We start from the raw sequence: 25,905 nt of genomic DNA, 5'->3' as shown, positions 1-25,905 counted from the left end.
TGCCACATCGAACAGGTCTGTACTGAGCATTACGAAGATCACTCTCTCAGAAACCACATCGAGTACCAGATTCTCAGCTCCCAATGTTTTATTAAAGGGTGGTCATTTTTAAGGTTTAGGATGACTTATAAGAACTATTAACCACCAGGAGGGATAGAGTGGAAAACCAGGAGAGACCTTGCAAATGATCTCTGAATGGGAGTATACCCAAGAAAACCTGCGTTTACATCTCAGCTTCAGTCTCTTACCCAGAGAACCCCAACTAAGACAGTGGACAATGGAGTTAAGAACCTGGGGGTCATAAAACTTTGTAGCTGGTAGTCCACTGAGGTGTTTGTTGTGCCGGAGGATTCACCCCATGGGCAGGGTGAGTCTGAGAAGAGGAAGGAGATGAGGGACCAGGGTTACTTCTAGCTGTGTGCTTTTGGAAGGAAGCGAAGGCTGTGTTTAGGGGTCAGCCAAGGATCCAGATGCCCTTTGGTGGGAAAGACAGAAGCTGAGGTCCTGGGAGGAATCTTGTCTCAGGTTTCTATTGTGATAAAACACAACAACAAAAAGCAGCATGGGGAGGGAAGGGTTTATTTTGTTTTATATCTCTCAGGTTATAGTTTATCACTGAGTGAAGAAAGGGCATGAATCCATGGCAGGAACCGAGTCAGTTCAGCAGCTGATAAGAGGGGACAACAGGTGGGCTCTCAGACGACTCTGCCCCAGCCAGGGCCTGAAGAGTCTTTCTTTAGTACCTAGACCCAGCCCATCTACTGCCCATCAGCCTCAACAGATGCTAGCCAAATGTGCCTTGTGCACTTCATACCATTCCTGTGCCTCCAGCCGCTCTGACCCTCTGCCACGGCTAACCTGGCAAATTTAACCTCAAAAAGCGCCAAGAAAGGCTCGGTTGGTCCCTACTTGCCATCCTCCCTTGTTAGACCTCAGCAAGGGCTCCGCTTTTGCCTGTAGCCAGGGGGAGGGGCTGTTAAATGTCATTGAATTGAGCAAGAATGGAGGACTTTGACCCCAAAGACTAGATCAAGGGTTATACAAATGTGGGCCTTCGATGATGGCATCACTTCAGCTGGCTGCAGATTCCCCTGGTAAACTGAGATCTAGAGCTCCTGAGGTGATACAGAAGGCACTGGAAATGGAGTCCAGGGCTTCACCCTGAACAGACTAGTGCTCCACCACTGAACTACATCCAGCCCTTTGTCTGCTTTCTTTTTGAGATTATAATTTAATTATAACATTTCTTCCCACCGTTTCTCCTCCTAAACCCTCCCATATACCCCTTCCCACTCTCCTTCAAATTCGTGGCCTCTTTTCACTAATTATTATCACACACATCTATCTATCTTTTTGTTTTGTTTTGTTTTGTTTTTTGGTTTTTTGAGACAGGGTTTCTCTGTGTAGCCCTGGCTGTCCTGGAACTCACTCTGTAGACCAGGCTGGCCCCAAACTCAGAAATCTGCCTGCCTCTGCCTCCCAAGTGCTGGGATTAAAGGTATGTGCCACCACTGCTGTGTCTATCTATCTATCTATCTATCTATCTATCATCCATCCACCCACTCCCCCATCCACAATCTATCTATCTATCTATCTATCTATCTATCTATCTACCTACCTACCTACAGGAATTATGTATATTTCTAAGTATAACCTGTTGAGTCCATATAATGTTATTTGTATGTATGTTTTCAGGACTGACTAATTGGCATTAAACAACCAATTGGTAATTCTTCCCTGGGGAGGCTCACCGTTCCTGCCCTCAGCTTTTCTCAGTGACCTCGCTCTTTGTGGCACATTAAAGCTTATGGGCCTCAACTTCTCCATTCAGTTTGGCATGTTAATTATTTGTTTTCTTTGAGACAGGGTCTCAATATGTAGCCCAGGCTGGCCCTGACCTCACAGAGATCCGATTGCCTTTGCCTCCAGAGTGCTGGGATTAAAGGTGTGTGCCATCAGGCTTGGCTCATATTTTTAAACAATTTGTTACAAGTTCCCATTAAATTGTCTAAGCTGGCCTTGAACTCTTTCTTTAGTACAGGCCGACCTTCTGAAACTTGTGAACTCTCTGCTTCAGCTTTCTCAGTAGCTGGGATTACAGTCCCCCCACTTCCACCCCACAGCCACAGTTAGTTTTAACAAGTCTGTCTAGGGAGCCCAGGAAATGGAGTCTGAGACCCACTCACTTGGAGGTCAGGTTGTAGGGGTTGGGGGCGGGATCTTCTCTGTCTTTTTATGTGTTTTTTTGTTTTTGTTTTGTTTTGTTTTGTTTTTTTGTCCTGAGCATCCTGACAGAGGAAGCATCCACCATATCCTATAGTCTGGGCTCTGGGCCCAACTCTCCCTCACTTAGCACAACTCAGATCTGGTCATTTTCTTATCTTTGGTCCTCAGTTTTCCCTTCTGGACAGCAGGAAGGTTTTGCCCAGCACCCAGCAGGCAGTGAGCACCCATGTAAAGACCACCTTCTTTAGACATTATATCTTGCGGGAGAGGCTAACAGGGTGTGGGGGAAGACAAAAGCTGAGGAAGAGGACCCCAGCCCACTCAGACTGAAGTGACTCTCCCCAGGGGCCTCCTGGGTTTACCCAGTCCTGGGAGTTTCCTGTCCTTGTCCTTCCTGGCTTAGATGATTCCTCTTCTGCCCCTCCTTGTTGCCTTACTGACCTCCTCTGGGGTCCTCCAGCGATTACTTATGCACACTGGAGTACATGTTCCCTCTTCATCAGAAGCTAGCCTATGGGCTTGAACTCCTTCTTTTACATGAAACCCTCCAGCCTTCCTTCTGTCCTTCCCTCTTCCCTTCTGGTCCAAGGCCAGCCTCCTCCCAGTGATCCAGGGTTACCTTGCTGGCTGAGGTCATCTACAAGGATGATCTCCTGTAGCAAGGCCCTGGGTGCTGTGTCCAGGATGCTGTGCACAGTTCTCGAGAGCGTGGGCCAGGTCTCGTCATGGAAGCAGAGGATGATACTGGCTGTAGGCAGGCCACTTGTAGGGTGCTGCTGCAGACACCTGCAGGGCAAGAGTGTTAGGAAGCCTTCCAGAGGAAGCTGAGAAGGCTTCTTCTTCTGCAGAGAAGCCAGCCGCTCCTCACTCTTCATACATGGCTGGACCATGGCACCCATAGCTTTCTCCCAGTTCCCCAAACACACTAGAGCAGCACTTGCCAGCTCCCATCCTTCAGATCACAAGAACCCTGCTGAACCCAGCCAGCTCTTTCTTTGTGTTTTCAGGTAGCTGGTTCCATTCGCTGAGATGGTGGCCCTCAACTGTAGAGTAGGACTGGATGACAAAGTCAACAGTCAGATGAGGGAACTCAGCAGGGGGCAGGTTCCCCTAGGCTATGTTGGTGGTACAGGGCAGCGCCCCAGATACTCTACATTCAGAATTCCTGGGCAATTTCTGCTTAGCCATCCCTGGCTGGATACCCTGCCCCGCTGTATTGCCTACACCTTACACCTCAGCTTTGAGGTGAAGGAGGGGCTCGGCATCTGCCCGACTGGCTGTAAGGGAGTCCACAGTAAAGGAAACTGATAAAGTAGCCAGGCTCTCACATTTATCAAAGGAGCCACCTAAAGTGAAACTTCTTCCCAGCTCCTCCTCAGAGGAAAATCAGAGCCACCAGTCTGGGCCTAGCCTGGTCTCTTCCTCACCAGAGTGGAAGCTTTTACTGAGTAGTAGTGACATTTGGGACAAAGACCAGAGATGTTTGGGATCTGTGGCCCGAACTGCTCCAGCCCTCATGCCTTTCCAGCCATGATAGACTTCATCTCATCAACGAGGAACCCAAATAAGCTCAAATCTGTTCGCCTTCCTGTGGTGCTTCTGTTAAACAGTCATACAGATGAGAAAAGTAACCATTGCATCCAACATTTGTAAGATTTTACACTTACGTGTGTGCACATGTATATGTGTGTATGCGAATGTGTGTGTACATAAGCACATGGGTGGAGGTCAGAGGACAGCTTGCTAGAGACAGTTCTCTCCTTATACCATGTAGGTTCCAGGAATTGAATGGGTCTTTGGGTCTGGCAGTAACTGCCCTTAACTACTATGCCATTTTGCTAGCTTGTTCGGTGTTTGGAAGTATCAGTTTCCTCACTTTAAAACTTAGGACCGGTAGAGCCTCCAGGATTGCTGACAGGGGAGGCTGTGCAGCCGATTCTGTGCTACGCACGCTGTGAGCATTACAAGCTAGAGCTGAGTATGTAGGCTGGCCATCATGTCACGTTATGGGTGGTATGGAAGAGAAACCAAGGTATGTGTTGGTAACCTGGGAACTGGTGCTGGTAAAGGAGAGTTAGAAAGGGCATTCAGTTACTATGGGCCCTTAAGAACTGTATGGATTGCCAGAAATCCTCCAAGATTTGCCTTTGTGGAGTTTGAAGACCCTAGAGATACAGAGGATACCGTTCAAGGATTGGATGGGGAAGTGATTTGTGGTTCTCCAGTGAGGGTTGAGCTATCAATGTCTCGGAGACCTTGTTTTGATAGGCCACCTGCCCATCATCCCTTTGATCCTAATGATAGATGTTATGAGTGTGGTGAAAAGGGACATTATGCTATGGCTGTCATTGCTATAGCCGATGAAGAAGCAGGTCACTATCTAGATCACATTCCCGCTCCAGGGGAAGGCGCTAACTCTTGCTCATGCAGCCGGAGCCACAGAAGGAGGTCAAGATCAGCATCTCCTTGACGATCAAGGTCCGTGTCTCTTCATAGAGCAAGATCAGCCTCACTCAGAAGATCTAAGGCTGGTTCTATAATAGGATCGAGGTATCTCCAATCCCACTCAAGCTTGAGATCCAGATCCAGGTCTATTTCACAACCAAGAAGCAGCCGATCAAAATCCATATCTCCAACTAAAAAGTCGTTCTCCATCAGGAAGTCCTCACAGAAGTGCAAGTCCAGAAAGAATGGACTGAAGTTCTCAAGTTCACCCCTTAGGGAAAAGTTATTTTGTTTACATTATTATAAGGGATTTGTTATGTCTGTAAAGTGTAACCTGGGAAGGATCATTAACTATCTAATCAAAATGGATCTGGATTATTACTCTGTAAAAGTCACAGCAGTAAATACTGTTTTTGTTGAATGTATTAACATCTTATGGTCTGAAAATGTGGGTTTTTATTTGACACATTTAAATAAAATGTTTCTAACTAGAAAAAAATTAGGACCATTTTCCCCTTGAGCCAGGGGTGAAAAAGAATATGAGCACAAACTCTCTGTCATCATTTTCATAAGGTGCTATTTATATATGTAAGTGTATGTATGTATGTATGTATGTAATGTGTATATGAATGTATATTGCGTATGAATGTATATGTGTGAATGTATGTATATGTGTGAATGAATGTATATGTGCGTGTATGTATGTATATATATGTAATTTGTCAGTGCTGTATTGAGCTCACTTAGGTAAGTGCTCTACCAATGAGCTACATCTCTAGTCCTTATTTATTTATTTATTTATTTATTTATTTATTTTAGATGGTGGTTCTATATAGCTCAGGCTAGTCTTGAAGCCTCAGCCTCTTCATTGCCAGGACTGCAGTGTGGATCGACATGGCTGTTGAATACTGTTATCTTTAACAACTCTGCAGCATGGACACTGCCTTAGGGTTTTACTGCTATGAAGAGACACTATGACCAAGGCAACTTGTAGACAACATTTAATTGGGACTAGCTTATAGGCTCAGGGGTTCAGTCTATTATTATCAAGGTGGGAGCATGGCAGCGTGCAGACAGGCAGGTGCAGGAGGAGCTGAGAGTTCTACATCTTCATCTGAAGGTAGACAGGAGAAGACTAGCTTCCAGGCAGATAGGAAAAGGGTATTAAAGCCCACACCCACAGTGACACGCCTTCTCCAACAAGGCCACACCTCCTAACAGTGCCACTCCCTGGGCCAAGTGTATTCAAACCATCATAGACACTCACTACTTTCGTGTTGGGGTTCCCTTCTCATGATGCAAATGCCAACAGATGTCACTTCAGAGATTTTGTGACGAACAAGTCTGACGAAGTGCTTAGCATCAAGCCAGGCCTGGGCTTGCGACCCCTTTGAGAAGCCAACCTTTCGGTTCTAGTTCTTCCAGACAACTCTGGCTGCAGAGTCCAAAGCTGTGAGCTAGGAGAGAGCTGACCAGTCAGGCCACTTCTTCTTGACTTCTCAGAACATTCTCTGTAGCACAGCAGCTCTTTCAGGTCGTTGGCCCTGGAGCCCTGTCACTTCCCAGCTATGCAAATGACCCCAGCCTTGTCACTGGTCTAGCTTCCGACTGCCATGATCTCCTGAATGACCCTCATAATGCCCCAGGAAGAACACTGCTGCCAGTAATCATCTACAGACACACCTGACGGTAAGAGGCAGAAGGCTATTTCAGTCTGGAAACAGAGCTCTGAGTTTGATGTCAGTGATTCTTTTTGCACCTTTCTTTCTTGTTTTTTTTTTTTGAGATAGGGTTTCCCTGTGTATCCCCGGCTGTCCTGGGTCTAGCTCTGTAGACAAGGCTGGTCTCGAACTCACAGACACTTGCTTGTCTCTGCCTCCCTGAGTGCCGAGTTTAAAGGCATGTTCCACCACCACTCAGCTAGTGTACTTGATTCTGTAGGGTTCCTTTACAGTAGGCGGACAGTTAGAGGAGTAGAATTTCAAAGAGTGTTCTGTTTCCCAAATTTTTGAGTTTGATGACCAGACATGTGTGTTTTCTCTTCATATTGAGAGACATGGTGAGCAGATGGATGGGAAGTATGAATGGTTAAAGCGTATGGGCTGACAGGGGTTCTATAGGTTTGATGGGCAAAGCATGCAGGACTCTACAAGGCTGGTGGGTCTCCTGGAGCAGTGTGGAGAGGACCTACCTCCTCTCCTGGAAGAAGCTCTCACAACCTTCAAGATTCACACAGACCATGTGGACCACCTCCTCAGGTCAGAGGAAACCAGAGTTGAAGACCACCATGGAATGACTGGGTGTGTCAGGGAAAACCAACAGAGCTCTGAGTGGTGTGGACACCATGGTGTCTGCCTGTGGTGTGCTCAAAGGTCTAGCGCCTTCCACACACCTCATCAGTGGAGAACCAAACATTGTAAGTTAAGCATTGACAAAGCCCTGGGACTCAGAGCATGCTAGATGGTTCTAGGGGAAGCAGGGATTTATTAATTTGCTCCTGGTGACAGAGGGTCTGGAGTGGGGGGTGTCCTGTGGATGATGCAGGTTGTACAGCTTCCCAACATTGTGGAAGGAAGGGGTTTTGAATATATATGAAGTTTGAATAATTTTATGGCCCTCTGTGGCCCCAGAGATGTGGGCTCCATCACCTAGTGGGCAACAAGAAGAAGACTCATTATGCCTGTGGCTATCAGTGCAGTACAAAGAATGTGCCATATCCTGAAGCCAGACTACACTTCCACCCCTTTCTCCAATGCTCTTGGCTGAGGGCATCTTGGGAGTTCACTCCTGTGCAACAAACAGCGAAGGAATCAAGAGTGATCACTGGGTTTGAATCCTGGATCTGTTCCTTTTGAGACTTGGACAAGTGGTGTGAAATCTGCAAGGCTGACAACTCCAGAGTTATGTACTATACCATCTCTCAGAACTCCCAGCAGGCCTGAACTCCAGCTGCTTCCAGGGGCAACCACCTTGAAGACACAGGTTGCCCTGGTAGCCTTCTCTGCTTGGTACCCCTTCCTAGGCTCTGCCAGGGCTTCCCAGGACCCTCACCAAATCATCCTCCCTTTTAGATCTGCTAAAACTATGGAGCTTGCATCCAACCACAGAAAACAAAACCCGAATACAAAAGCTATACAAGTGCCTAAAGGAGACCTGCAGGACATTGAGGCATGAAGAAGGGAGAAGGCAGTTCAGACAGGATCGAGCAGGTAGGTTCTTCGCAGGTCCCTCTGCTAGGAACCAGGTAGGGGAAGGGACTCAGCTTGTACCCAGAGCTGAGATAACATATTCCAAAAATACAGATTTATCTATATTTAACTTATCTTACAACAAATTTACAATAACAACAATTTTCTATTTTGTGATGTATGTTTCTTAGGTCATTCCAAAGAGACTGAACTACAAAGACTGATGAACAACATATTGATCCAGGCCAGAGGCCCTGGGCCAGTAGGTCACTTTGCCTCTTAAAACATGTTGAATGTGACATGAGTCCTGGCCACTTCTGTGGCACAGCGCAGTTTATCAGCGAGGGAGTAAGTTGTAAAGACCTTGGGACTGTACAGGTGGCCAGGCCCTTAGGCTGAGTCCTTGAAAGACACATGCATTGTTTTTATTAAATGGTGGGACTGCTTTGAGTTTGTATCCACTGTCCGGCAAATATCTTACCTACCCAATTTTTAAGTGCTGGAGTTCCACAGCCCAGCCCTGCCTATACTGCCTCACCTTCTGAGGGAACACTGGGAAGGCTTAAACAGAGGGCTTTGGAACCAAGCTGACCCAGGTTTGGAGCCTGCCTTTGCTGCTGACATCACTAATTAGCCAGCATAGAGGCACACTTTTCTTCAGGGAGGGGTGTGGCCTGAATGCAAAGGGACAGTCCCCACGCTGAGAAGTATGTCAAAGCATGCTCACTGTCTGGGTCAAGACCCCAGGAGCCAGGTTCTAGTCCACTCCTCCTCTTGCTGCCCCCCCTTCCCTTGTGAACTTGGCAAGTGCTTTTGGATGGTGGTTCTGAAGAGGCTGAGTCCCCGCCACTGTACCAGATGGCCTGGCTGGAGCACTGGTGTCTCCCACCCACGCTGCCTGGCCAGGGTAGAGAGCTTTCTGTCAGTTCCCTAAAGCCATGTTGGCTTTACTGCTCCACTACACCAGTGGGGGCCCCCATTGGGTGGCCTTCCACATCTTATCTCTCGCCCTGCAGCTGCTTGTCAGTGTCCCTCAGTGTCCCCAGAACTCTTTAGTGGGTGGGGCCAGGGCTGGTCTTGCTCATCTTCTTACTTGTAATAGCCGATAAATAAAATCTTTTTCGGGGGCTGGAGAGATGGCTCTGTAGTTAAGAACACTTGTTGCTAATGCAGAGAGAGGCCCCAGGTTTAGTTTCCACACCACAAACAGTTCACAAACGTCCTTAACCTCAGTTCCAGAGGATCTGATGCCCTCTTCTGACCTCCTTGGGCCTGCACCAGGCACATATGTGGTGCACATACGTACACATAGGCAAAACACACATTAAATAAATAAATAAATAAATAAATAAATAAATAAAATTTTAAAAAAGGTTTGTTCAAAGAATGAAAGATTCTGCTCTTGGTCTCAATGAGTATCCAGGACAGCTGTGTGCTCAAGAACTATCCCAGACAGCTATGTACTCAAGGAGCACACAGCACTGATTGACAGGAGTCAGTACCATGAAGCCAACTTCTGTCATCATGAGAAAATCCTAACTTTGTACCCTGCCTGTAGGTAATTACTGGGAACAGTGACTTCTACACAAGGCCTGTGGGTGCTAGGGCCAGGACATGGCTGGAAAGAAACCCTTAGAACAGTGGACCAGGTGCTTTCAGGTGGCACAGGTACATGGGAAAGACAGAGTCTTTGGAGGAAGTCACCACTGCCCCCTGCACCACTGCCCCCTGTACCAGTGCCCCTGCACCACTGTTCCTACACCACTGTCACCTGCACCACTACCACCTGCACCACTACCACCTGCACCAGTGCCCCCTGCGCCACTGCCACCTGTGCCACTGCTCCCTGCTGTCTTCCACCAGTGCACACACTCTCAGGGCAATAGCACCCTCTCTAAGGGACTCCACGAGATCCCTTGTTACCTCTGACTCTGGATCCTTGGTCTGGATCACAGATGGGCACCAGATCGAGTCATGGTTCTGAACCCTGACCAGAGGCCCAAGAAGTTTCCTAAAGCAACAGCTCTTCCTGTCGGGGCCAGCCTTCCCTGGATAGCATCCAGAGAAACCGTCCAGATGTTTACCTGAAGAGTTTGTTCTTTACAAGTTCAGAGAGGATCAGCCACCAAGAGAAGGCCACAGCTGAAGCAGGAAACCCCGGAAGGTTAGCTCAGAGCTCTCTGATGCTAGTGGATGTCACAGTCAATGGCATCCTGTTAGATGCACAGTCACACTGAGCATGTCTGCAGGGGGGCCTTGAACCCTTGCATTTCAAGCAAATTCCTGCCTGATATGGAAGCCTGGGCCACAGCTGTAATTGCAGTAGCAGGCTAGTAGCAGGCCAAGTGACCTTACCAAGTGAGGGCTGAGTGGTTGGGCAGGAGCCAGAATCCCTGTTCTGGGGGTGTCAGAAAAGCCAGTGCCTTGGCAATGGGACGGGAGTCCCTCACATGTGTCTGTTCTCCAGTCTTGCCCATCCCTCACGCCCTCACGTTAGGCTAGTCTAAGTACGGTTCACATCTCTGTCCTTACACCTAAGAGGACCTTGTGAGTGTTCTTGGCTGCTCACATCTTGGAGTGAATCAGAAGGCAAATTCCAGCCAATCTTATTGATCTGGTAGGAGACTCATTCATTTTTCACACATTAAAAAATAATTGTATGTCCTGATGAGGTCCCCGGGCCAGCGTCTACACTGAAACATGGCGGAGGTCAGCCCGAGTCAACACTGTTTATGTGCCTCAGTAACATTTGGAGTTCACCCACTGCAGAGGTAGTTTTCAGAAGACTAGTGACTAATGAAAACGTTTCAGATAACTGGAGGATAGAAATGCAGCTGCAGACCATGGGCGAAGACTTCGTTTGCCATGTGTGGATGGAAACCATCTGAGAGAAAAACCATCTGGACAGAAAAGCCAATCAGGCTGAAATCTGGAGAGCTAAAACTAGGCTGCGAGCCACAGAAACAGCTCATTCTAAAGGTCCCTGTTAAGGCGATGACTCTGACCCCCAAACCGGCACACCAGTGTGCCTCGGGCCTTCCTGGGGAAGACTCACTAGCCCCTGCTGCCCACCACCACTGGGCAGCTCACTCACAGCTGCTCTGCCCGAGGGTGGTGGCGGTCCTTAGCCCCATGTTCCACCTGTCTTTTCAGCCGACTTACTGTATATCTTTAAAAATAATTGTAGGTAGAAATTCGGTGTATGTTCAAAAGGATAAAAATATTTGAGTTAGTTTAAGGTATGGCTGAGCATTCTTCGACTAATTGTACCTTTTACTTTGCCCTAAAAAAATAGTGGAACAAGTAAATATGGAACAAGATAGAACACAATAAAGTAAGATTTATCTCCCGGGCCAGGTCAGCCTGTAAGCACGGAAAGGCTTAGATGCTCTGCTCTAACTGGAGTGTGTGTGTGGCCAGTGCCCCTGGTGCCCTTGGCTCGTGTTGTCCCTCTCTACTCTAGACTCTTACCATGACAACTTGACCCATAGGGGCCTCCACTTAACACCAGAAGAGTTTCAACTCAGACACAGAGAATGCACATTTAAATATACTTTCATCAGCATTTAAAAAAGCTTCAGGCAAACATGTATAATTTTAGTGCATTTCTAAAAAAGTAACCTCAGATCGTATATGTCAGAAAAGCTTGTGAATTAGGCTGAGGAGTTAACAATATAACTGAGATAGAAGTCTGGTCTCTGCCTGCTTTCCTGTTGATTAATGAAAAAATATTCTAAACAAAAGTGTATGTGTGACAGTTTGTGTGTGTGTGTATGTATGTATGTGTGTATGTAGGTGTATATGTATGTGTGAGTGTGAGTGTGTCTGTGTGTGCACATGTGCATACAGGTGCCTGCAAAGGCCAGAAGAGCGCATTGGATCATCTGGAGCTGGATTTATAGGCAGCTGTGAACCACAGAGCATGGGAGTTGGCATCCAAACTCAGGCTGTTCGCAAGAACATTGTATGCTCTAACTGCTGAGCCATCTCTCCAGTTCCTTGTATTCCCCTGCCCCCCGCCCCCCCACCAAACACACACACCAGTACCGGGGATTGATGCTTGGATCTTGTATGGGCTAGGCAAGTTCCCTTGTACTTAGCTATGTCCTAAGCACCAAACTTTCATATGAGTGTAAATGCCACAGGGAACATATGAAGTAGACATTACTGCCACGCCACTGGTCTGAGTGGGCCTTGGTGTCTGCAGTGTTGATGCTGTAGGTCTGTGGATCCCACTTGGTGTGGCCAGGAAACTAACACTGGTATAAATCCTCCTCCTTAGGAATTAAAGAGAATCACGTGCAGGCTGCCTTCCTCTACTCAAATCCCTAAGGCCAGCTGGAACTGTGGACTCACAGAACAAGCCTCCCTCACACTGGCACCCTTAAGTACTTTGGACCTGTGGGTTATCCTAAGCAGTTTCTGCCACAGCCATGTAGCAGCTGGAGGGATCAGATGAAACACTGTCCCCCATGGCCATATCACATGAGCCTCACGGGACAGAAGCATGGTGTTTGCTGATTGCCCCCATGACATGGCCGTCTAGGCCCAGATACAAACTCACTGTCAATGTTTCAGTAGGAATGAGGATGCTGGGTCCCTTCCTAGTCCTGTTTTTCTTCTCCCTCTGCTTCTCAGATCGCTCTCTGACTAACTGATGCCCTTTCAGCCATAGCTCCATTGTCTCTCACAGGTCAGGCTGTTGAACTCACGGGTGTGTGTGTGTGGGGGGGGGGAGGGGTGCAGAGAGTCATCAGCTGACTCACTGTCTGGCATGTCCCAGGCATCTCAGGGAACAGAACAGACCCTGTGAATTATGACACTGCTTTCTGTTCGACAACACAGCGATCTCCAAAGTGCTTCCCTTCCCTGCTCTGATCCTGGCTCAGGAGAAGAGGCCCCTCCCCAGATCTCTACTAGCTTTCAAGACTGGGGACCAGCCTTGTGCAATTGGACCCTGGTTCTCAGCCTGGCTGTCTCTAAGAGCCATCTCACCCCCATGGATCAGATGTAAGGTGGGGCACAAAGACCAAATGTCTGTGTTTTAACACACAGTGTGCGAACTAGGCCTACACATACTTGGAACTCGTTGGTGCAGCCCCTGTTTCCTGAAAGTAGAGCCAGCAGAGCAGACTTAGCCTCCCTCAGGCTGCAGCCCAGACCCCCTGAATCCATCTCTGCCCGTCCACTCATTACTGCATGTGCACAGGCATGTTGAAGGTTGGGGATCCCTGCTCTGGCTAACCTGGCTAGAGAGTCGACTTTGGACAGGGTTCCTCTAGGATCTTCAGAGCATCTGCAGTACCCAGGAACCTGTACTTCAAAAAAGCCTTTTGGGTGCTTGGGTGACACCATAAGCATTATTAAGCCAGATGGTCTTATAGGTTACATCCAGCCCTCTAGTGTCCTGGGATGAGACACTGGGAGCTTCAGCTCCTTAGAGCTACTGAAGATTCTGTAGTAGGCATCTACCAATGTGCTCTCAGGGCTTGGGAGGTGACCAGCTTTAAGACTGGCAATCTTTAAATGTTTGCAGTTCAGGTGTATTTCCTAGGTCTGGTCCAGAAATTGGCAGACTTGGAGTTTATCATAATGGTTAAGAGTGTAACTTTGGCGTCAAACAGGCTATTGGGTCACATGGCACCAATCCATTCCCCTTTCCACACCCTGATCTTCCTCGTTCATAAAATGAAACCTACTGAACAGATCTGTGAAGCAGATCAAGAAAGTAAAAACCCCTTATTGGGTTTTTTTTTTGGGGGGGGGGCCCTAACACATATTATATGCTTACTAAAAGCATAGTACAATATTGCCTCTCTGGAGACATTTGTTCTGAGATGGGGTCTCATGGTGTAGCTCAGGCTGGCCTTGAACTCACAATTCTTCTGCCCCATTCTCCTCCAGCGAGTGTTGGAGTCACAGGCATGTGCCATCATGTCTAGCCCCAGAGCCTGTCTCTTGGCTTCTTTTACTCTGGTACATTTTTCTATTTCAGTGTTTCATTACTGGTCACTCCATTGAACATCCTATATGCAAACTGATCTCCAGCTGTGCTTCTAGAGGAGGCCTGGAACCTAGCCAGGGCATTGACAAAAACCAGGGTGGTGTGCGGTCTGGGTGAAGGTCAGGAGGACGTGTCTGAGTTAGGAGTCAAGGAGGAGCTGGAAGGCATGTGGGGCAGAGGACACCAGAGACAGAGATCTCCCAGACATGTTAGGAAAGCTCAGGTCTCCACACCACATATAGATGCTTATATGTGGCGTCTTTTGTTTTTCCACCCAGTTGAATGGGGTCGGGGGGGGGGGTCACTGTCCACTTGGATAGAAGGCAGGGGTTTTGACTGCCTTTGCAGGACCGTGGTATCTGACTGCAGCTGTGAGCTCTGGTTGCATCACCTACACTCACTGCTAGTGGCCAGCAGAGGGCGCTGTCCACCTCCACATAGAGCTGGTAACCGAGGAGCCCAGAATGGAGAGCTCAAGTGTATGCTTCTCTTGAAGGAAAGAGGTTTCTTGACTGCCAGAGACCTTTCAGTGTGGAAATGGAGCAGGTCCCAGACTGCTGAGATGCACCGGTTACCATGGAGAGAAGAAACAGCCAACGAAGTGGCCTGCCCAACATATATGTACATATCCAAGATGGTTTACATCAAACACACCTGGTATATCTGTATCTACTTGTACCACCAACTCCTGTGCATACATGCACATCACACTACAAGTATAAACACACAAAACACTTGCACACAAGCCAATGACCATTGCAAGAAACATTTATAACACACGTATTACACACATACATAGAACACACATATGCCCCATAGAACATAAAAAATACTGTATCATAACGTATACATATAGGCATAGTACATGTACATGCCACATCAAACACACAACATATACCATATGTTTACCCATTATACTTCTGCATGCCATACGTAGCACATCTACACCTGTGCCCAGTAATTGCGCCTCAAAATGCACCCAGTTTGTACTGTTTACACATCATATCCATGCGCTACATAATAAATGCATAACATGTGCACACGTGTCTTACATACGGTGCACTTACAACACATATGCAACACCTGCAATACTTATAACACATATAATATATACACTGGCACTATACACACAAAGGCCCATAATACGTATAAAACACTGTCCCAACACAATACACATAAACACTACATAAAAACAAGACAGAAACACAACATAACACACACACACAGTTCCACATAATACATGCCCCAATGTATATATGTATGTACTGTACACATCCACAGCTTGAAAACACTCATGATATCATATCAATATAGCTCACACCCGTGCCTACCATACTACACATACTGCCCGCAGATACCAACCCCCAAACTACTATACACATGTACTACACCCTACACACCCCCATTTAATATACACAGCATGCTGTGCACTCAACACACAGTACATGCACAGGTCATATGTGCACAAACACAAATGTGCATGTGCAGGGTGTTTTGGAAACACAGTCACACACACACACACACACACACACACACACACACACACACACACACACATCCCCAAAGCCAAAGCTAAAGTTTCTTGTTTACAGAATGGAGGTGTTCACTCTTGCTCTCAGCCAGGGAAAACAAACATGGAACAAACTGCTTAGCTGGTCCTTCATCCAGCAGCCATCTCTGAATGGGGTGGTGTGAGATGGATGCTGGGTCACACAATGTACAATGGCTCCTGATCCTGCAGACTCAACACAGCAGGGGAAGCAGGCACTGCAGAAATGAACACACTCAGACCCATGTAGTGGCTGCTCTACAAGGTGCTGTGAGTTCAAAGACGGCCTGAAACCAGAGTAGGGCAGGAGTTTCCTGGGCAGAACTTTTAAAGCCAAGGTGTGCAGTCAGCATAGCAGAGCTGTGACTGTGGGCAGGTGAGTGTTCCAGGACACACAACCTAAGGTGGCCCGTGCTCCCAGGTGATCTGCACATCTGTGCATGTAAGCATCTCAGCAGCTGGGCAGAGAGGGGTCAGGGGCCCAAAGAGTCATGGCCTTGCTCCCGGCTATCTCACACGTGTCATTTTTGCTTCCAAGGGTAGAAGATTTGTTTGCTTTCCAGAAAGCTCAATGGGCTGTGGAAAGAGCCACTGTTTCTAGGGCAGGGTTCTAGGCCACTCTAGCTACCCAACCAGTGCTTCTGGATGTGAGCAGGCAATCTCGTCTGTCTCTGTGGCTATCCATGGTGGAAGGGGACCAGAGATTAGAGAATGAGCCACCGTCTCCCTGGGCACTAATCTGCATGTCACATACACCTCACAGCTTACATTCTGGGGGTGGGACACCCTGCAGGCTGAGTTGTAGGCAGTACAGCATATGACATCCCAGGTATTGGAATTCTTCCTTTCTTGTAGGCATCAAGGAAAGTAGCAGAAAGTGATGCTACAGGCCCCCTTGGCACTTAAATGCCTGAATTCAAATTTCTCCTTTGGCACTTACTAGCTGTATGACAGTGGGCAAACTGCAGGGCCTCTGTGCCTTACTTCCCAACTGTACAGCCAGGTGTGAGGCTAACACTAGCTCAGTGCAAGAGGACTTTTCTAGGGCCTTATGGGTTGCACGGGGAAAGCTCTTAGACTAAAACCAGGTACATGGCAAGAAGTACATAAGCATTTCTGGCAAGTTTTACCCCCTTCTTTGATCCCAGATAAAGGTAAACACCGATAATAACCCAACTTGAAAACTGTACCTGGGGTCAGCATGAGAGATGGAAGGTGCCTCTGAGCTTCTGCTCCCATCTCACGATTAAAGCTGTGTGACCTAGGGGGACTAAAGGCAGGACTGGGAAAAGAATGAACGAATGAGACCTTCTCTCCCCGTGGGACTTGTTAGTAGCAGAGCAGTGGTTCTGGGGCTTCTGACTGAGCAGGTCTGTGATGGGATTTGAGAATCTCCAATTCAGGCACTTCATCAGCAAGGTTGACATCTGGCCCCAGGGACCACATCTTAAGGATCACTGTCCCAAGGATGGGAGAGGCAGACTGCAGAGTCGGCACCTGGTACTTTACTACCATTGAGTCACACACACTTAGACCTGAGAAGGGATTACAGGGCCCTTACTTACAGTGGATGCCGCGCCTCAGGCAGGACGCTCCTCATCGGCAGGCGGGCTCTGAGTGCCTTGTTGAGGCCATCTGAGTCCAGGCTGAGTGGGGTCACTGCCTCTTCTGATTCCTCCCCATCCTCCTCAGTCCTCCAATCCTTCTCAGGGGCTTTCTCATGCCGTCTCCTGCTCATGTGTTTGATGAACTGGTAGCTGCCCTGTCTTCTGCCCTGGCTCTGATTCCTCCTAGCTCTGGGAGAGGCCACGGCCACAAGCAATTGATCCTCCTGCAGGGAGATGAAGGGTGGCAGGCCATCCAAGAAACTGTACTCCTCACCCTCATCCTCAGCCTCCAGAACCCACTCCTGAGAGTCCCCAAAGTCCAGGCGATACCCCGTGTCAGGGCTGTGTTTGTTAGCCTGGGCTGTGACAGCCTGGTGCAGGGTGGGCGGGGGAGGGTGCAGCATGATCACCATCATCAGGACACATCCCAGAGTCAGGAAGAGTAGGAGGAACCGAGGCCCGGAACGTCCACTCCTGGGTCGCTTCCTCAGGAGCATGTCGTATGTATGCAGCCGGAAGCAACAGGTCCTGATCAAGTTTGCTTCCTCCTTGCTACCCAGGTACCTACAAGCTTGTAACTGAACCTGGGCTGTTCATTTCAGCCAAAAGGCTTTTTGCCAGTCACCTGCTCCTTTTATCTCACCAGACATTTGCTAACAGCGTTTGTAAGACCCACTGCCCTCTGGAATCAGAACGCCACTGGAGCCTGGGGTCCCGGGTCCTCTCTGAGTGTTAGTTGTCTTCTGAGAAGGGTCTCCGGTTGTTGGCTCCCCTCTCACCCTGTTCTTGTCCATCCTGCTCTGGTGATTTGCCCCATGTTCCTTCCCCCTCTGCATGAGTGGCGAGGTCCTACAGGCTGTCTGGGGCGAGTTGCTGGGGGTTCAGTCAAGCCAAGATGACAGACATCCTCCTTCGGATGCCTTGAGTCAGGTCAGAGTAACAGATGTAAAGCCGGCAGGCACTGTCCGGGTTTCCTTTCACACACACCTCCAGCTCTGCAGGAACCCTCTGCCAGACACAGCGGGAGCCAAGCATGCAGCTCGCTCCTGGTCCTAATGCCCTCGCTTCTCCAGGCTTTACACAGCCACACAGGGTCACCCCAAGAGCCTGTCCAAAACAACACCCTCCCAGGAGTTCAGACTTGAGCACCATTCATAGGAAAGCATCCTCTCCCCACCCAGAAGAGCAGGAAGGAGAATTCCCTCTTGGTTTAGACAGGCTGCCAAGGTGACGCAGATGCCAGGAGCCAGCTGTCTGTCAGCACCTTCAATCTCCCTAGGCAATCTGCCCGGCTATGCTGTGCTCCTTCCTGGGGCCCACTAGCCTTTCCTTTCTAAAAGTGAGGAGCTGAGGGAGCCCTTGGAAGTCTGGCTACCTGGCTCCCACAGAAGCACCTGGAAGCTGATGGAGGAGAAGCATACTTCAGGCTCTTTCAGTCTTCAAACTCCACTTAGCTCATATACGAGTAATGAGCAGCTACTGTATGCCCCAAACTGTTCCCTGGACCAGGAGTATACAGAGAATAGTCAAGCTGGGACCTCCCAGTGCTTACATGACAGTCAGGGAGATGGAGAGATGGTCTGTTAGTGTCTGCAGGTCAGACTATATCAAGGGCCAAGCGGGGAGGGAATGAGGCAGAGATGGGAGCTGGGGAACACGGTCTGGAGGCTAAAACTCAATCTGAATCGGCACTGTGTTTTCCCTAGAAGAGTCAGTATCTGTGTAATGGGGTGAGCCAGGCAGAATGAATAACAAAGGCGAGGTTCTGAAAGGAGTGGGTCTGGTATATGGAACAGCAAAGAGTCAGTGTGGCCAGAACAGAGCAGGTCAAGTGCAGAGTGATGGAGCCATGATAGGAGAGGAAGCAGGAAGGAAGATAGGGAGGGCATGGTTGGAGCGAAGGCAAAAGGAGACTCGACAGGAGGCAGAGCATGGTGGTGTAAGAACTAAATGTGAGATGTTTGAACTTAGAATTCACTGCCCCAGGATGCATTTCGGGAGGAGTACATTATTCCTGAGTCAGAGGACACTTGCTGGATTAACATTCAGAAGAGGGAGGGGCTGATTAACATTCCTCAGACCACGGGGAAGAGAACCCACCTGCGGGTGGGGAAGGCCCAGAGCACAGAGACACATTCCAGGATGGGAGGAGGTCAGGAAGAGAGTAATGTGCAAATTTGAGTCATCTATTTGAGGACCTGAGAACGTCAGCCTTTGTGGTTGCCTTTGTAAACTTTGTATAAGAACTGCTCCCAGCTTTTGTTTGGGGTTCTCTTGCCTGCATGCAAGGGAACCCCGGTGCACGGGAATCATTAAGCCTCATGTTGTTGCATCGAATCCTCTGTCCCTGTGTGACTCTGGGGGAGTGCATCCCCTGGTTTGGATTTCAGAGTCCAACAGTGGGAGGTGGATTATTGAGAAGTAGGGCATGCTGGGAGATGGAGCATGATGGGAAGTGGGGTACAATGGGAGATGACACAGGGCAGTAGGCAGAGCTGATGGGAGGTGGAGTTTAGTCAGAGGCGGGACAATGGGAGGGAGCATGGAGCAGTGGAAGTGAAGGAAAATAGACATGGAACATGGTTGTGTGACAGATACATGTCCCCAGAAAAGGAATCCACAGCAGACCAAAGTAATAACTGCACCAAAGTCCAGTTTGGTGGGTCAGTAAGTTTTAATTGGGGATACTAACAGGAGTGTGGGTCAGGGGTTACAGGAGGAGGAATGGTGCAGAAAAGCAACAGCATCATTGAAAAGCCCGCCCACCATGGGTGGTAGCTCATGAAAGCTGTGCCCCTGAGCTCTCTGCACAACCTTCAGGCAGCTGAGCAGTCCAGCGAATCTCTGCAGCTCAGCTGCTCAGTCTCCTTCTCAGGGGAGACCTCTATAAAGCAGAGACACTTTGAGTTCCACATGCCAGACATGTAACCCTTTGCTTACTTCCTCAGCCTTTCCCTCCCTCCCTGGGGAATGTTTCAATTTATAATGAGTGGAACACGATGGGAGGTAGAGCATGATGGGAGTTAAAGCACCAATGAAGGTGAAGCAGGGTGGAACGTGGAGTGACAGGAGGTAGATCACTCACTACTGGAGAGGACAGAGCGGGGTGGGGAATGATGGAGGACATCTCCGTAGGGCATAGAAGGGACCTTGGCTTTCCCTCTGACTGGCATGAGAGCCTTTGGAGACCTGTGGGCAGAGGGAGACCTCTGACTTGGGTTTTAACTGAATCCCTCTGCATGTTGGATCAAGATTACCAAGGGCAGAGGCAGAGAAACAGATCATTGGCGAAGCTCAGAGTGACATCAACAGAAACGTGAGAACTGGGCAGCAACGGGCAGACTTTAGAAAGAACCCACAGTGTGCACTAATAAAGCTGGCGTGTGGGAGAGGAAGGTCATGGAAGGGTTCCATGAGAAGTCATAAACCTGAGGTCCCTGTCGTGAGGAATGCAGGGAGCAGGCGGAAGGAGGTGAATAGCAATGGATTATCTGGGGACATGTGACATTGGCAAGGTCAGGAAATGGCCAAGGAAAGTGTTGGCTGTGGGATAAATGTCCACTCTGTTTCCTAGATGATAACAGACAGGCCTGGCTTGTAGCTCTGGTGCTGCAGACTCAGCCACATGTAGATGGGGATTGAGTCTGAGATCTGAGGCTACTAACAGCAGGTGCGGACAACACACAGAAGTTCTAGTTTCATATCTGCTCCTATAATAAGATAGCTTGATAGAAAGCAGCTTAGGGGCGAAAGGAATTTATTTAAATTTACAGTTTCAGGTTACAGTCCTTCACAGTGAAGAAGTCAAAGATGAATTTCAAACAGCCCTATCACATCCAGTCAAGAAGGAATAAATAAATATACATATGCTGGCTTGCTTGTGCTAAATTAGAGTTACTTACAAATCTCAGTATCCCCTGAATAGGGAATAGTGCTACCCTCTGTGGGCTGGGTCTTCTGACATCAATTAATTAGGACAATATCCCATAGACATTCCCTAGGCCAACTCAACATAGTCCCTCACTGAGATTCTCTCTTCAGATGATCCCAGGTAAAGTCAAGTTGACAATTAAGATGAACCATCACAGGGATGGAGGATGTTGGGCGACCTTGGTGAAGGGTAGTTGACCACTGCTGTGAGCTGCATTTCTTTTGATGGATGTGTGGGAATGGTGTGGGTGACATTGCCACTGGGGAATTTTTGAAATGAGTTTGATTGTTATTTTCTGGTTTGATTTTAACCTTAGAATGTAAGCTTTAAATATTCAGATAGAAATGTTTCTACTTTTGACTCAGTTAGTTTTCTGTCTCTCTGTCTCTCCCTCCCTATCTCCCTCTCTGACACAACAGGATATATGTAGATGTTCCCCCAATAGACCAGTGCTGACGCAGTGCCCAGACCTCAGAACGTAGGCTTTGATCTTGGTTTCCATGTCTCCAATCTCAGATTGTCAGAGTGGGGGCAGGGAAGCTTGTATGCCTTTCAAGTTCAAGAGGTCAGGATCCTGGGTCATGTAGTATTAGAATTTCTGAGACATGTTGAGGTTAACAAGGATGTTGCCACCAAAGGTTCCACAATGGAAAGCTCAGAGGGTAAAGTCAGCATCTTCTGGTCAGAGCTTTCTTTTGCTCATTCTTCTCCTGTGTTGCTCACTTCAAACTCCAAATTAACCTTCCCAGTCCAGGGCTTTATCTGCTTCTTTAGCCAAACTGCTACGTGATCTCTCTATTCATGCAGCCCACTGTTTCACCTCCATGTTTCATGTGATTTGTATATCAGAGCTTCCTCTTTTCTACTGTAAGGCCCCCACAAAGGGAGGACCTCACTCAAGCCTCAGGAATTCACGGCCACCATTAACTCACAAGACACTGAACTTGATGCAATCAGCAAGAGGTATATTTTGATCAACATGTTGAGGTCAAGACCTGTAGCCCACGCAGGGGCAATGGGGTCTGACCCCGGGGCTTTGGGGACAGAGAGAATTTAAAGCCAAAAACCACAACTCAGGGGGGCAAACCACAACCCAGGGGGAGTGAAGGAGGGTTATTGGAGAATACCTGTGGAAAGTCCCAGCCCATTATTCAGTTTGTGACAGGGTCCAAGGAACAGTCATGGAGAACATTTTGTATAGGCTATTCTCTAAGAGCCTATTCACAACCAACCATCTATCTTGTGGTCAGCCAAGTTCCTGAAACACAGAGCTCACGACCAAGCTGACCTGCACTCTTGGTTCTGCTCTGCCTGTTAACCCTTTCACTACATCCCTGAGCCTCTCTGCTCATGCACAGCCCTCTCCAGCCTCTTCCCTGCTGTCTTTGGGGATGTAGCTCCTCCCAACACCTGACAAGTTAAACATTCAGATCTTCGGAATGTCTGATGTTCTCACCCACCCGTGTAAGATGTATGCTCATCAAAGACAGTGGCTGACTAGTTTCTGGCTGTTTTGTTTTTTCAGTGACCAAACCTACATCTATATGGAAAAATTGTTCCACAGAGATTTGGAGAATGAATGTGGAGTCAGTTATATGGCCCTTATGATCTAGGTGATATGATGTCTCAGTGTCTTCTCCCGCTCTGGGATAGAGATCAGCTTGGTATGGTTTCATACAGCCCATAATCATGGGATGGCATTTTAAGGCTGGATTCCCAGGTTCTCCAAAACAGACAGTAAGCTCAGAAAATGCTTGTACCTCTCCACACTGCTGTGGATGCTCAGGACTTCAATAGATGGTGGTGTTGTGTGTAGCCTTAGAAGTCACGCTTGCTCTGGGATCATACACTACTCGCCTGTCATCTACTCAGCCCCCATGGCTAGCAAACACATCCCCAAGCTCCTGGCTATGCTCTGAGACCAGCCACTGCCATGTTTCCATTATCGGTCCTGAGACTACGTGCCTGTACCTCCTCTCCGCTCCACAGTTTGGTTCAAACTCCCAAGCAAGCCTCTCTGTGTCCCCTTCTCTTCCTGTACAGCCTGGAAATCCCACCTTATCCTTTGCCCAGCCATTGGCTTCTGCCATCTTTATTGACCCAATCAGACAATTAGGGAACCTCCCCTAAAGGTGTGTCTGCCACCAAGGAGCTAAGTCATCCTATTCCAGGCTCAGATCCCTCTAAGCGCCTGGGACATTCATTCAGGGCGCTCAGGGTCCCTGAGTGCCCTGCCAAGGCTTCTCTGCAGTGAAGGGGTCGGTCCCATGGTCGAGGCTTCTCAGCACCACTCTAGATTAGAGGGAGCAGGAAACTTTCTGAATCCCAAGCTCCAGTGCACTAGTGTCTCTGCCTGCCCCTGAAACCTGGCTCGTAGGAGGCGATAGAGGGTCTTTATGTCTCCCTAGGGAAGGAATTCTTGAAACAACCAGCCAGCCCACTGAACAGCTGAGATTAAAGCTGCCTCCCCGGTCTTCCATCTGTAGGGTAGACTCTTGGGTAGGACAAATGGATACTCAGTGGAGATACCTGTAAGCAGTTGGCTCTACCAAAGCGGAGCCCCATGAAGGTAGACTAAGTTCATGTGAACTCCCGTTGCTTCTGACAGTTGGAACAGGCATCCAGGAGAAGCTGAGGCAAGTGGCCATGGAGCTAGACACAGGTCCAAGCCTGTGGGAGAAGGCTGCTGGAGGAACAGCCAGGAAGATAGTGCATCCGCAACCCTGCCAGCCACCACTTCCTGCCCTGAGGTGCATCGGCAGATCAGCGACATGTGTGAACTACAGTGGCCATCATCTCCTCTGCCCACCTGCTTCTGAGGGTCTCCTGCTTTGAGGGTCACCTCAAAGGCTGGCAGGCCTCTTTTACTATTAGGGTGCCTGAGTATCTATATTTTGATTCATCCCAAGGCAAGTGTGGTGGAATATGTTGGTTAAAAGTCCAAAGTTCCCTGTCATCCCCAGTGCAGCTTTGTGCAGTGAGGTTCACGACCATCCTGGCCAGTGTGACAGATTGGGTTTGCCTATACAAGTCCTAGTTCTTTGCAGTGGGGTTCTGGAAGTCAGGATTCCCGGCACACACTTGCCTTGAACTTGCATCCAGGATCAGGAAGCAGAGAGAGAAATTTGATGCTTGGCCCAGTTTCTCCTTTTCATCTGAGACCCTCCCCCATGCAATAGTGTGCCCTGCTCAGTCTAGAAACTCCCTCACAGATATGCCCAGAGCTCTGTCTTCTAGGTGCTTCTAGGTCATATCACATTTACAATCAATTTAAACAATTATGGTGGCGTAGGGAGTGAGCACCCCAGACCCGAGAACTTCCAAAGTCCATAGGTGTGCAGGAAAACCACAGCAGATGCAAGGGGGTAGGGGAATAAAGACTAGTTCATTTCTTTAAAACCACTCACCCTGGTGATGCTAAGGTATTCAGTTCTGGGGGAAGGCAGCTGAGTAAATTTATTGGTTACAGGCTGGTTATTGTATCAGGTGCTAGAGAGTCAAGCCCAGGGTAGAAAGCAAACTGGTTGCGTGTGAGCTTCTTTAGCACTAAGGGGCCACTCCAAATGGCTCTCCCAACCTGTGGTTCCTGCCTGCTTATATCCACCAACCTGATTCCTTGACCCAGAGTGGCCTCAGGTCTTCTGTCCCCACCAGGACTGTTTTCTTGACTGGACTGTGGAGGGCTGGCCTGCTTGGAGTTGTGAGTTCATTGTTTACCATCACCTTTGAAAATCTCTGCCTCCCTGCTGCTGCAGGCTAGATGAGACAGGGAGTCAGCAGTGTGTGTGTGTGTGTGTGTGTGTGTGTGTGTGTGTGTGTGTGTGTAGTGAACCCCATCCATCCATCCATCCATCCATCCCTCCATATTTGAGTCCTTGACACCAAACAACCTTCAGCTCATGACTTGTTGGAACCGGGGCTAGGCCTGAGCTCTTCAGCTGTCAGTTGCCATTTGAGGCAGAGAGGCATAAGAGTACTGACGGTGTCTTAGTTAGGGTTTCTGTTGCTGTGAAGAGACCCCATGACCAAGGCAACTCTTAGAAAGGAAAACATTTCATTGGGACTGGCTTATAGGTTCTGAGGTTCCGTCCATTATCATCATGGTGGGAAGCATAGCAACATTCAGGCAGGCATGGTGCAAGAGAAGGAGCTGAGAGTTCTATGTCTTCATCTGAAGGCAGTCAGTAGACCTGTCTTCCCACAGGGAATCAGGAAACACTTCCTTCTGTGCTGAGTGGAGCTTGAGCAAAGAACCTCAAAGCCCAGCCCCACAGTGATGCACTTCTTCCAACAAGGCCACACCTACTCCAACAAGGCCACACCTCCTAATGGTGCCACTTTCCATGGACCAAACATACTCAAACCATCACACATGTCATAAAATCTGAGCAGATGGGGAGATGAATTTGTGAGCACTCAAAGCTTAGCACCGACCCCCGGGGGTGGAAAGGAGACCCTCCCTTTCTTTTTCCCTTCCCACCTGCTGTAGTTCACACAGTGTTCTCTTTAAATACTTGGTGTGGGGGTGGTGGGGATGGGTGGGAAATTCAGGTTCAGCAAGGCACAGTAACCAGCCCTGGATGGTGGACTGGGTCATCTCCTGGTGTGTCATTTGCAGTGTGTTCCCCTTTGTAAAATCAGGCTGTCTCTGAAGAAAGCCTTAAAATGGGATCTCTTTGAAAGCTTTTAAAAGAGCTTTTCTGATAGAAAAGGAAAGTGGTTTTCCTTGGTTCTTGATAGAGTGTGCAAGTGGAAGATGATGCTGATGTAGAGGCTTGCTAAGAAGCAGGGGCAAGGCAGGCAGGAAGGAGGGGTCCTCTGAGTATAGAGGACACAAACTTGGGCTGTGCAGAGAACTCTGTTAGCCCGCCTCTGAGAGTCCCAGTCTGTGCACAGATGGTTGTGCACCCTGAGGGCTGACACACAGAGGTGTTATGGGAACATCTTGAACACAT

At 48.6% G+C, this 25,905-nt stretch overlaps 1 protein-coding gene and 1 pseudogene across 5 annotated transcripts in view; one reads left to right on the top strand and one right to left on the bottom strand.

Moving 5' to 3' along the window:
- Nucleotides 1–18,208, bottom strand: part of Galnt15 (polypeptide N-acetylgalactosaminyltransferase 15) — a 35,580-nt gene extending 17,372 nt beyond the window's left edge. For 2 of the 5 annotated variants that reach the window (XM_076931428.1, XM_076931427.1), the window contains exons 1-2: nt 16,603–16,698; nt 2,846–3,012 (exon numbers count right to left, since the gene is read on the bottom strand). Coding sequence is in view for 2 of the 5 variants with exons in the window: in XM_034498625.2 (XP_034354516.1) it covers nt 2,846–3,012; nt 16,978–17,516 (706 nt within the window). In the remaining 3 variants the exon portion in view is untranslated. Of the gene's footprint in view, nt 1–2,845; nt 3,013–16,602; nt 16,699–16,977 lie in introns of those variants that run through there. The other 3 variants (XM_034498625.2, XM_076931426.1, XM_076931430.1) reach the window with 3 other exon arrangements.
- LOC117705873 (serine/arginine-rich splicing factor 7 pseudogene) lies at nt 4,223–5,000 on the top strand (annotated as a pseudogene).
- Nucleotides 18,209–25,905: the final 7,697 nt, after the last annotated feature.

The sequence above is a fragment of the Arvicanthis niloticus genome, chromosome 3, assembly GCF_011762505.2.
Source record: "Arvicanthis niloticus isolate mArvNil1 chromosome 3, mArvNil1.pat.X, whole genome shotgun sequence".
NCBI lineage: Eukaryota > Metazoa > Chordata > Mammalia > Rodentia > Muridae > Arvicanthis > Arvicanthis niloticus.
Note: the sequence above shows the minus strand (reverse complement) of the source record. Positions and strands in the feature narration are given on the sequence as shown.